Source organism: Schistocerca nitens, chromosome 5 (genome assembly GCF_023898315.1).
Source record: "Schistocerca nitens isolate TAMUIC-IGC-003100 chromosome 5, iqSchNite1.1, whole genome shotgun sequence".
NCBI classification, from domain to species: domain Eukaryota; kingdom Metazoa; phylum Arthropoda; class Insecta; order Orthoptera; family Acrididae; genus Schistocerca; species Schistocerca nitens.
Window position 1 is genome coordinate 466,469,565 of NC_064618.1, and position 13,120 is coordinate 466,482,684.

At 39.7% G+C, this 13,120-nt stretch overlaps 1 protein-coding gene across 4 annotated transcripts in view; it reads left to right on the top strand.

Moving 5' to 3' along the window:
• The window catches only part of LOC126259802 (CREB-regulated transcription coactivator 1-like), a 382,069-nt gene that overhangs the window by 349,107 nt on the left and 19,842 nt on the right, over positions 1–13,120 (top strand). For all 4 annotated transcript variants that reach the window (XM_049956826.1, XM_049956829.1, XM_049956827.1 and 1 more), the window contains one exon: positions 989–1,205. In XM_049956826.1, coding sequence (XP_049812783.1) covers positions 989–1,205 — 217 coding nt within the window. The remainder of the gene's footprint in view (positions 1–988; positions 1,206–13,120) is intronic.

The window sequence follows — 13,120 nt, forward strand, 5'->3', positions numbered from 1 at the left end:
CTACGGTTGCAGGTTCGAATCCTGCCTTGGGCATGGATGTTTGTGACATCCTTAGGTTAATTAGGTTTAAGTAGTTCTAAGTTCTAGGGGACTGATGACCTCTGCAGTTAAGTCCCATAGTGCTCAGAGCCATTTGAACCATTTTGAAAAGATCAGATGGAATATAAATAATGGAAGTAGTAAAGGTAACAACTGTTTAATTGAGGTGCTGAGCAATCAGTAGCCACATCAACAAATTTTGAAAATGTTGCTAAGCTTATGAAGCTAGCTAGTAAAGAATACACGAACACATCTCATGCTTCAGTGCTGGTAAAATTTATTGGCCAGGCCAGTGTAGCTGAGAAGTGATGCTTGTGCGTATGTGTATTACGCACAAGTTAGTTCTGAAGAAGGATGTTGCCCATAAGGTTAGTAACATTTCAGTTCTGTTTATATGCCTATCGACACTCTAGTACCGCAGCTATATTGTGGGTTGTTATCTTTACTCTGTCCCTTATAAATATCTATATTTTTTCCTTCACTGCTGTCACCAGTAACTCTCATAATTACTACTCTGAAAGAAGTCAACATCTTAACTAATTCATTTCCCAAACATTAGAGATTTGTGTATCAATTCTCTGTGACAGTGTTGTCGTACCACTGACGGCAAAATTTTTGCATGTAAAAGGACGAAAGTGTAAAGTTTTCATTTGTTGATGCTTTTGTGGGATTTGTTCACCATGCTTAGAGTAATGTAAAATTGCACAGTTGCTGATATTATTTTGTAATGCTAAAATTGACTGGAAATTATCATTTTTAAATTATTATTTGATTATCAGGTTATACTAACCCGTGGAATGTATGAAATGTGTAAATCATGTAACCAACTATATTGAATAAATGCTACAAATATACATTTCCATTTGGATACTCTTTCATTGTGTTCTGATCACTATTTAGTAACTAGTGATGTTACTGGCTGTTTCACATTTAAGTTTAAACTACACAGGCAATCAACCACGGAAGCCCAGTAGAAGAGAGTTCTGGTCTGACACAGATCAGCAGCCAAGAACTGAATGCAGCTGACCATGGTTACTACAGCCAGTCCCCATCACAACTTCATTACAACCGTCCAGTGGCAGTCAACCCCAGTGGTGGTAGTACGCAGCAGACAACACCACAGACACCAAATACACCCTCCAGTATTCCTGATATTATTCTAACAGGTATGCAGTGCTCATTTTAATGACTAAGTAGGTTTCATTTATGAAAATCACATTATCAATAACTGTAAGGGAATACTGAAAATTAGTAAAGACTTGGACTGGAAACTACAGTTTTTGAAAACACTTGTATTTACAGGAAGATATAAAATAAATTAGGATAAAAATTGAAATCGTTATAGCTTTGTAGGGCTGAAACTTAATTTTAGGCATAGTTAATTAGGAGTATGAAAATACCATAAGTCTCTCTCTCTCTCTCTCTCTCTGTGTGTGTGTGTGTGTGTGTGTGTGTGTGTGTGTGTGTGTGTGTGTGTGTGTGTGTGTCTCCAGTAAACACAAGAGCAAAAATTTCTGTACTACCAGGGTTATTCAATAAGTAATGCCCCACATTTTTTATAAAAGGCCATTAATATACATAGACAAATGTACTTGTTGGTGCTTCACATTTGATATTTTTTCTATGTGCTGGTGAAATTTCAAACCATTCTGGCAGATGACAGAGCCATAGTACAGCGTCAAAATGGCATCTACATATGACTCATGTTACAAGCAGATGCCCTTATTGAATTCTTGTCTGCAGAAAAAGAAACCTTGGTGAACATCCATAAACATTTGTGTGCAGTGTATGGCGATGCTGCTGTTGATAGGAGTACAGTTGAACAATGGGTCAAGAAATTTACAGCCTCCGGAAATGCAGAAACAGAGCTCTGTGATCAGCCACACTCGGAACTTCCTGTCACAGCCACTACTCCATACATGCTGAATCGTGCAGATGTCATGATTCGTGCCGACTGGTGCATCACAACTCAACAGTTGGCTCTACAGTTGTCGGTCAGCATTGGAAGTGCATCTGTGATGATCGAGACTCTCGGCTATTCAGAGAGATGCTCACAATGAGTTCCACGAATGCTCACAGCCAAGTTTGGTTGGACATCATTGCCTCATCCACCCTACAGTCCAGACTTGACACAGACTTCCATCTCTTTGGGCCACTTAAAGATTCTCTACAGGGAACACACTTTGAAGATGACAGGAGTTCCAGTCATGCAGTGAAAACATGGCTATGCCAACATGACAAGAGCTTTTACCAGCAGGAAATGCATGCTCTGTCAGAACATTGGCATACGGCCATAGAACGTGATGGAGACTACGTAGAAAAATAGGACATGGATGAGACATGTTGATGTATATTGTCACAAAATTCTAACTCTTAACAATAAATATATTCTGAGAAAAAAAGATGCAGCATTACTTATTGAAAGACCCTCGTAAATATATTTGATTGATATTACACATTTAAATGTTACAATATTTTGATAACTGTCAGAGACTACTGTGTAATTTGTTGAAATATTGTGCACAGAATGAATTTGTCAACTTGGTTATAAATTTGAAAACATATTGTATTTTGTCCTATTTACATACTTCAGCTACTACATTATGATGAGGCACATGCTAAATGATTTTCAAAAGTAATACTTTTCTTCATAAAAAGCTATAAGAGAATTATCTGTCTATAACTTTGTCCACTGAGTTAGATTTGCAAAGCAAAAATGATATAAATGTCCTAGTACTTTCTACTTGTCTAAATGGCTCCTGTTTGCGCTGCTCTGCCCTAGTATTGAATTCCTTTTTTTCTGATGGTGATGGGTGCAAGGAGATTGTGTTAAGCTGTTCATTGTAATCTTCATGAGGAAGCTATTTCCAATTATAACTGCATAATAGGCGTAAAGCAAAGTGTATGGCTATAGATAGAGAGATGCTGAATCAAACGCATTTGGCTGTCAAGTGATCAATATGTGATGCCTTCAATGACTATTGTAGCAGAACATTGTCAAGTGATCTTCCGCAGAACCCAAAAGAATTCTGGTCGTATGTAACGGCTGCTTGTGGCACCAAAGTTAGTGTCCAGTCCCTAGCAAATGAGACAGGAACTGAAATTGAGGATAGCAAAGCAAAAGCTTAAATGCTAGACTTGTTTTTAAATGTTGCTTTACAAAGGAAAATCCAGGAGAATTACCCCAATTTAATCCTTGTACCACAGAAAAGATGAATGAAATATGTCAGTGATGCTGAGAAACAGCTGAAATCATTAAAACTGAACAAAGCTCCAGGCCCCTATGGAATCCCTAAGAGAGTCTATACTGAATTTGCGGCCGAGTTAGCCCTTCTTCCAACTATAATCTATTGTAGATACCTTAAAAAATAAAAAATAAATGAAAATAAAAATAAAAAACCACCGTGCCCAGTTCTTGGAAATAGGCATAGGTCACACCCGTCTACAAGAAGGATAGTAGAAGTGATCCACAAAACTACCGCCCAATGTCCTTGACATTATTTGTAGCAGAATCTTAGAACATATTCTGAGTTCAAACATAATGAGGTATCCTGAACAGAATGACCTCCTCAGTGCCAACCACAATGGATTTTGGAAACATCGAGCATTTGAAACACAACTCGCACTTTTTATACACGACATACTGAAAGCTTTGGATCAAGGCAACCAGATAGATACAGTGTTCCTTGATTTGACTCAATACCACACCTATGATTATTGTCAAAGTTATGACCTTATAGGGTGACATTTGTGACTGGATTGAGGACTTTTATGTAGAGAGGGCACAGCAAGTTATCTTGGAAGGGGAGTTATCATCAGATGTGGAAATAAGATGTACTGGGACCTTTGCTGTTTGCATTGCATATTAATGACCTTGCAGACAATATTAACAGTAAAATCAGGCTTTTTGCAGATGATGCAGTTATTTATAATGAAGTGCTATCCCAAAGAAGCTCCATAAATATTCACTCAGATCTCGATAATATTTAAATGTGGAGCAGAGATTGGCAACTTGCTCTGAATGTTCAGAAATGTAAAATTGTGCACATCAACAAATGAAAACATGTAGTATTCTAGAACTATAATATCAACAAGTCACTGTTGGAATTTGCCAACTTGTACAAATACATGCGTGTAACACTTTGAAGGGATATGAAACAGAATGACCACACAGGTTCAGTCAGAGGTAAAGCAGGTGGTGGACTTCATTCACTGGGGAAGTGCAATCAGTGTGCAATCAATGTACAATTCACTCATGCAACAAGTTTTAGAATATTGCTAAAGTGTGTGGGACACGTACTGGATTCAACTACTGGGGATATTGAATGCATACAGAGAAAGGCAGCACAAATGGTCACAGGTGTGTTTAATCTGAACAAGAGTCTCATGGAGATACTGAAGGAACTGAACTCATAGGCTCTGGAAGATAAATGTAAACTATCAAGAGAAAGTATTCACATAGTTTCAAGAACTGGCTTTGAATGATGACTCTAGGAATATACTAGTGTGAATGGAACAGGAAGAAGCCCCAGGTTTGCAGAGTATAGATGTAGATGTGTAATTCCTAATAGTGTGCACCACCAGATATTTTTATCTTTCTGCCTTATGGATTTAAGTATACCTTATCTTCCATGCTCCCTGTTACTGACAAAGTTACTTTCCATCTTGCATATAACTGTATGAATAACATTTTTTTGAAGTTAGGTTTTTTTGTGAACACTTCATTACCTCTTTATCTGTAAACCTCTCAGTTTGAAATTGTGGAAGTTTCAGAATAAAAGCCTTCAGTTCATATTTATGCAAGTCTTACAGAAGTATCAAGCTGTCAGATAATTTTGTTACTTAGGACAGATTTTTTTCCTTTTATTGTATAAGTATTAAGAATATAACATGCTTTTACAAAAAAATTATCAAGCACTCTAGGTTTGAGGGAACACTAGAAGCATGTGTGATAAACAGATACTTTTCTGAAATTGACAACCAACCATCAAGTTCTGCTAGTGGTCATAACCTTTTGGTTTTCTGATATTTAAGGAATGAATAATATGCATTCAGTAGCTGTAGCTGTAAGTGTAGGAAACATGCAGCAGTCCTCAGCAGTTAGGAGGCGTAAGTCAGTTGCAAAGTCCAACAGAAAGAAGAAGGTTGTGCTGCTAGGTAGTTCAGATGGTAGAGATGTGGGCCAACAGGTGCAGGATGTGTTGGGGAGTGAGTACCAGGTCACCAGCATTTTGAAGCCTAGTGCAGCGTTGGCTCAGGTGACTGACTGCATAGAGGAATTATGAGGAATTTTACGAAGGAGGATCAGGTGGTGATAGTGGGTGGAGCACGTAATAGTCTTGATAGGGATGGGGAATATGATGTAGGTGGTGACCTGGTGAAGATAGCTACTCAAACTGGTGGCACTAATGTGCATTTAATGCAATTAATTCAGCATCATGATCGGCATCATCTTAATGCGGCTGTTAGGTGCGTTAACATGGGGCAGGAGAGGGCACTGATGGCAGAGGGCATGGATCACATTGTAGTGGATCCAGTTTAGTCTATCAGTAGATGAGGTTTCACTAGGCACAGTCTGCACCTCAATAGGTGTGGGAGGGGGAGGCTGGCAAAGCTTATAGGTGACAATGTAGTGGGGGGCGGTGGGATCACACATGGAAAAATTCCTGTAGACATGGAAAAATTCCTGTAGTAATTGGTGTTAGAGCTGCACCTTTTTTAGATTGAAGTCACTGATAGGTATACCTGCTTAAAGGAAGTCCCTCTAACCAAGGAATCACCTTCAGAGAATGTCATGTTTCCAAGTAGAGAAGGAATTAGCATATTTCATCAAAATATAAAAGGTTAGAGATAAGGTTAGTGAACTTGCTTATAGATGTTGACTCTCAAATTACTGGTGTATTGGAGCACCACTTAAATAATTTGACATTTCAGAGGCTTCCTTTATCAGGATACAGACTAGCTGGCTGTTTTTCAATCAATTCCTTGCGAGGTGGCGCAGTGGCCATGCATGTAAAATAACAATATTCCATTTGAGTCCATAGATGTATCACGGCACTGCACTGAACAGATATTAGAATAGTCCATTAAATTTTGGGCATGTATCCGCGCAAATAAAAAATTTCCTCCACTGATATTTCAGCCGTGTATCATCTGGCCATCCTCAGAGTGACTCACAAGACTGACGACAAGATGCCAAGCACGCCCTTATATGCTCCACAGTGGCGGTACAACGCATGCGGGTCACAGATGGTGGTTGGCAGCAAAAAAATACAGACATTCGATTCGCTTATCGATGTATGATTGGCGACAGTGACACCATAATGACTTCTCTGCAGTTTAATCACCCCAAGAGCCGGATTTGGACAAAGCATGGAATCTGGCTCTTGGGGAGGGGGTGTAATTAAACTGCAGAGAAGTCATTATGGTGTCCCTGTCGCCAGTCATACATCGATAAGCGAATCGAATGTCTGTATAAGCGGATTTCTTTGCCGACGACCAGCATCTGTGGCCCACATGTGCAGTACTGCCGCGGTGAAGCATATAAAGCCGCGCTTGGCATCTTGTCATCAGTCTTGTGACTCAGTTTGAGGATGGCTGAACGATATGCAGCCAAAATATCAGTGGAGGAAATTTTACTTGCATGGATGCATGACCGAAATTTAATGGACTGTTCATTACGCCGCAAGAAGTTGAAAAGATATTTGAATGTTGTCCAGGGGCAGTTGAATTTAATGAAACTAATTTTCTAATTTTTATTGTTTGAAGGTCCCCTAACTCTGACTTCAGAGCATTTCCGCTCAAGCTAGGAGAGGGTTCTCGATTCACTTTATGGGAAGTACCAGAAACTAGTTATGTGTGGTGACTTCAGTATTAATTTTTTATATGATTGTGTAAGAAAAAGGATGTTGGTAGATCCCCTAAATTAATTTGATCTGATGCAGACTGTGTTTTTTCCAACTATGGTGCAGGAGAACAGTAGTAAAGCCATAGACAATATTTGTAGTCACTCTTCATTATTAGATGGGCATTCTGTTAATAAAAGGGTGAATGGCATTTCAGACGACCATGATGCACAAATTTTAACACTAAAAGGCTTTTTTACTCAAACAGATGTCGCATATGATTACAAACTATGTAGGAAAGTTAATCCTATGGCAAAAGAGATTTTTTTAAAACTTCTCAAGGAACAAGAGTGACAGTATGTTTATAGTGCCAACAACATAGATGACGAATATAATGCTTTTCTTAACACATTTCTCTGCTCTTTGAGAGTTGCTTTCCATTAGAATGTTCTAAAAGGGGTACTAGCAGTAAAAGGCAGCCGAGGGGGTGGGGGGCTAACAAGCGGAAGAAGGATATCATGTAGAACATAGCGGGAATTAGATCAAAATGTTAGAAGTAGTCACAATCAAGTTACAGTTCTCCATTACAGACAGTATTGTAAGGTGCTTAAAAATGTTATCAGGATGGCAAAGAGTATGTGGTGCACAGATAGAATAGCTTATTCACAGGATAAAATTAAAACCATATGGCCAGTTGTGAAGGAAGTGTCTGGTCAGCAGCACAAGGTAGATGATGCAGTTTGTAGTAAAAATATTTCTGTTAGTGATAAGTCAGTACAGTATTTAACAATCATTTTCTGAGTCTTTAAATAAAAATTTAGTTTCTACAGGGAATCATGTAACTCTCTTGGAAAACGCCTTTCCGAGACTGATGTCTGAAATACTCCTCTGTGATACTGACAAGAGGGGAGATTGAGTCAATAATTAAATCACTGAAGTCTAAAGACTCTCATGGATATGATAGAGTGCCTAGCAGATTATTAAAGTACTGTGCTGCACATGTTAGCCCTGTACTTAGCCATATTTGTAATTTTTCCTTTAGGAATGGTCAGTATCCTGAACAATTAAAGTACTCAGTAGTAAAGCCACTTTATAAAAAGGGCAAAAGGAATAATGTAGACAATTTTATACCTATTTCTGTGCCATCAGTTTTTGCTAAAGTTATTGAAAAGGCTCTGTATCGAAGGATAATTGATCATTTTATATCACTTAATCTTCTATCAACTGCACAGTTGGGCTTCAGAAGTCATTTAACAACTGAAAATGCTATATTCTCTTTTCTCTGTGAGGTACTGGATGAGTTAAACAAAAGGTTTCAAATGCTAGGAATATTTTTTTGATTTAACTACTGCGTTAGATTGTGTTGATCATGAAATATTGCTCCAGAAGTTGGACCATTACAGAATACGGGGAGTAGCTCACTATTGGTTCACCTCTTACTTTAACAGGGAGTGCCCTAGGAATCAGTGTTGGAGCCACTGGTGTTCCTTATTTATATAAATGATATGTCCTCTAGTATTACGGATAACTCGAAAATATTTCTGTTTGCTGATGACACTAGTTGGTAGTAAAGTATGTTGTGTGCCACATTGGCTCGGTTTCAAACAGTGCAGTTCATGACATAAGTCCATGGCTTGTAGAAAATAAACTAATGCTAAATCACAGTTAGACTAATTTTTTACAGTTTCTAACACATAATTTGACAAAACCCGACATTTTAATTTCACAAAATGGGCATATGATTAGTGAAACTGAACAGTTAAAATTTCTAAGTGTTACGGTAGATAGTAAGCTGCCGTGGAAAGCCCACATCCAGGATCTTGTTCAAAGACTTACCATATTTTACTATTCGAATGGTATCTGAAGTAAGTGATCATTTGACACTAAAATTAGTCTACTTTGCATATTATCATTCGCTTATGTTGTATGGTATTATATTTTGGTGTAACTCTTCCCATTCTAAAAGGATGTTTTCGGCTCAAAAATGGGCGGTCTAAGTTCGTGAATCTCTTGTCAACCCCTGTTCACTAGTCTGGGTATTTTGACATTGGCCTCTCAATATGTATATTCTTTACTGTTGTTTGTTGTTAACAATAGCAGCTTGTTCCCAAGAATAAGCAGCTTTCACTCAGTTAATACTCAGCAGAAATCCAACCTGCATTTGGATCAGACTTCCTTAACTCTTGTGCAGAAAGTTGTGCAGTATACTGCTTTATCCATTTTCAATAAGCTACCACAAGAATTCAAAAATCTTAGCAGTAACCCATGCACATTCACTCCTTCTATTCTGTTGAGGAGTTCATTGAAAACTTAAGCGGATTCTTATGTTATATTGTCGACTGCATTTACTGAAACTTACTGCTTGACTTTTTTTGTTTCAACAAACATTTTATTTTTAGCTTTTATTACTTTTATGTTGTAATTTCATGTACTGACACGTTCCATGACCTTGGAGATTTGCTTGTCAATTTGGTCCTATCAAACTTGATGTGTAAATAAATACAGAAATGAAATACTGCTAGGCCAAAGTTCACATGAGGAAATGGACCACAAGGGTTCCACGACCGTGGCACTTGATCGTCGGGAGTATGTGGCTGAGGGACTGCGTCAGCTTTCAGACAACACTACATACAAAGTTTGCCAAAGTAATCCCATTCCTGATGTCCAGGCAGAACTTCAAGGAATCCTCAGAACTTTAGGCCCCCTACAAAACCTTTCACCTGACTCCATCAACCTCGTGACCCCACCGACACCCCGCACCCCTACCTTCTACCTACTTCCTAAAATTCACAAACCCAATCATCCCGGCCGCCCCATTGTAGTTGGTTACCAAGCCCCCACAGAACGTATCTCTGCCTACGTAGATCAACACATTCAACCCATTACATGCAGTCTCCCATCCTTCATCAAAGACACCAACCACTTTCTCGAACGCCTGGAATCCTTACCCAATCTGTTACCCCTGGAAACCATCCTTGTAACCATTGATGCCACTTCCTTATACACAAATATTCCGCATGTCCAGGGCCTCGCTGCGATGGAGCACTTCCTTTCACGCCGATCACCTGCCACTCTACCTAAAACCTCTTTCCTCATTACCTTAGCCAGCTTCAACCTGACTCACAACTTCTTCACTTTCGAAGGCCAGACATACCAAGAATTAAAGGGAACAGCCATGGGTACCAGGATAGCCCCCTCATACGACAACCTATTTATGGGTTGCTTAGAGGAAGCCTTCTTGGTTACCCAGGCATGCCAACCCAAAGTTTGGTACAGATTTATTGATGACATCTTCATAATCTGGACTCACAGTGAAGAAGAACTCCAGAATTTCCTCTCCAACCTCAACTCCTTTGGGTCCATCAGATTCACCTGGTCCTACTACAAATCCCATTCCACTTTCCTTGACGTTGACCTCCATCTGTCCAATGGCCAGTTTCACACATCCGTCCACATCAAACCCACCAACAAGCAACAGTACCTCCATTATGACAGCTGCCACCCATTCCATATCAAACGGTCCCTTCCCTACAGACTAGGTCTTCATGGCAAACAAATCTGCTCCAGTCCTGAATCCCTGAACCATTACACCAACAACCTGAAAACAGCTTTCGCATCCCGCAACTACCCTTCCGACCTGGTACAGAAGCAAATAACCAGAGCCACTTCCTCATCCCCTCAAACCCAGAACCTCCCCCAGAAGAACCCCAAAAGTGCCCCACTTGTGACACGATACTTTCCGGGACTGGATCAGACTCTGAATGTGGCTCTCCAGCAGGGATACAACTTCCTGCCCTGCCCTGAAATGAGATCCATCCTTCATGAAATCCTCCCCACTCCACCAAGAGTGTCTTTCCGCCGTCCGCCTAACCTTTGTAACGTCTTGGTTCATCCCTATGAAATCTCCAAACCACCTTCCCTACCCTCTGGCTCCTACCCTTGTAACCGCCCCCGGTGTAAAACCTGTTCCATGCACCCTCCCACCACCACCTACTCCATTCCTGTAACCCGGAAGATGTACACGATCAAAGGCAGAGCCACATGTGAAAGCACCCATGTGATTTACCAACTGACGTGCCTACACTGTGAATCTTTCTATGTGGGAATGACCAGCAACAAACTGTCCATTCGCATGAATGTACACATGCAGACAGTGTTTGTTGGTAATGAGGATCACCCTGTGGCTAAACATGCCTTGGTGCACAGCCAGCACATCTTGGCATAGTGTTACACCGTCCGGGTTATCTGGATACTTCCCACTAACACCAACCTATCAGAACTCCGGAGATGGGCACTTGCCCTTCAGTAGATCCTCTCTTCCCGTTACCCACCAGGCCTCAACCTCCGCTAATTTCAATTTGCCGCCGCTCATACCTCACCTGTCATTCAACAACATCTTTGCCTCTGTACTTCCGCCTCGACTGACATCTCTGTCCAAACTCTGTGCCTTTACATAGGTCTGCTTGTGTCGGTATATGTGCAGATGGATATGTGTGTGTTTGCGAGTGTATACCTGTCCCTTTTTCCCCCTAAGGTAAGTCTTTACGCTCCCGGGATTGGAATGACTCCTTACTCTCTCCCTTAAAACCCACATCCTTTCGTATTTCCCCCTCCTTCCGTATTTCCTGATGAAGCAACCATGGCTTGCGAAAGCTTGAATTTTGTGTGTGTGTTTGTGTTTGTTAGTGTCTCTATCAACATACCAATGCTTTCTTTTGGTAAGTTACATCATCTTTGTTTGTAGACATAAAACTACTTTTTTGTCATTTGTTATCTGACTTTCTCTGTTAAGACACCCCCCCCCCCCCCCCAGGAATGGGTGAATGCAATCAGTAGGTACAGTCATTTATGTAACATATTTTTATAATCGTGAACTCATCAGATTACAATAGCAAATGTGGGGGGGGGGGGGGGGAATTTACTTGAAGCTTAAAATTAAAAGATTCTCAGAAATCTTGAAATTCCTGGCTCTGGTATATTGCCAGTATCAATATCGATAAAAGGCAAAAATCATCAACTTTATCTATTCTTGGGATGGATGAACTGTCTATATACATAATAAAGTTTGTACGGAACTTTCAGAGCAAGAGTTCTACACATACGTGGCCTTTTTTGTGATATCAGGACATATTGTAATATACTTTTTTTTTGCACTTTCGCTTATTGACTTGACTTCCGCTGCTTAATCAAAGGTGTAATTGTGATCTTGTTAGAATTTATCGTTGAATAATTTGAAAAACTAAATTAAAAGGAATAAAGTTACTTACAGAGAAATTATTAGTCATTTATCTATATCTACATACATATGCTGCAAGCCACAATATGCTGCACGGGGGAGGTACCCTATACCACTGTTAGCTATTCGCTTTTGTGTTCCGCTCACAGACGGAATGAGGGAAAAACAACTGTTTATGTGCTTCCATACAAATACGAACCTTAATTTCTCTTGTCTTCATAGTCCATGTGCGAGATGTAAGGTTGGTAGTAGTAGGATTGTTCCTTATTCAGTCACAAATGCCTGTTCTCTCAACTTTTTCAGTAGTATTTCATGAAGAGAGTGTTTTCATTCCTCTAGGCATGCCAGTTTGAGTTCACAGAGCATTTCTGTAATACTCTTGTGTTGATCAAACAATCAATAACAGATCTAGCAGCACGTCTCTGAATTACTTCGATGTCTTCCTTTAATCTGATCTCGTTGGGTTACCAATCACTCGAGCAGTACTCAAGAATGGATCACACAGATGATCTGTACCTGATGTCCATTATGATGAGCTACTATTTCCCAGAATTCTCCCAATAAAACAAAGTTGACTATTCGGCTGCCTTATATGCTTGTTCCATTTCATGTCACTTTGCAACATTATGCCTAGATATTGATGTATGTGACTGCGTCAAGCAGCACACCACTAATACTGTATTCGAACTTTACAGGAATCTTTCTCTTACTTGTCTTTATTAACTTCCATTTCCTCACATTAAGAGCAAGCTACCATTCATAACTTGAAATAGAAATTGTTTCAAAGTCATCCTTATACTTCTGCAGACATTCGAAGACAACCCTTTTCCATACATTACAGCATCATCAACAAACCATCGCAGATTGCTGCTCATTGTATCCATCAGAGTGATTGTGTATATTGAGAACAAGTGCACACCTAACATTACCTTTTTCTCTAATGAACACGCCATCCAGAACAATGTACTGGGTTCTATTACTTAAAAAGTCATCAAGTCAC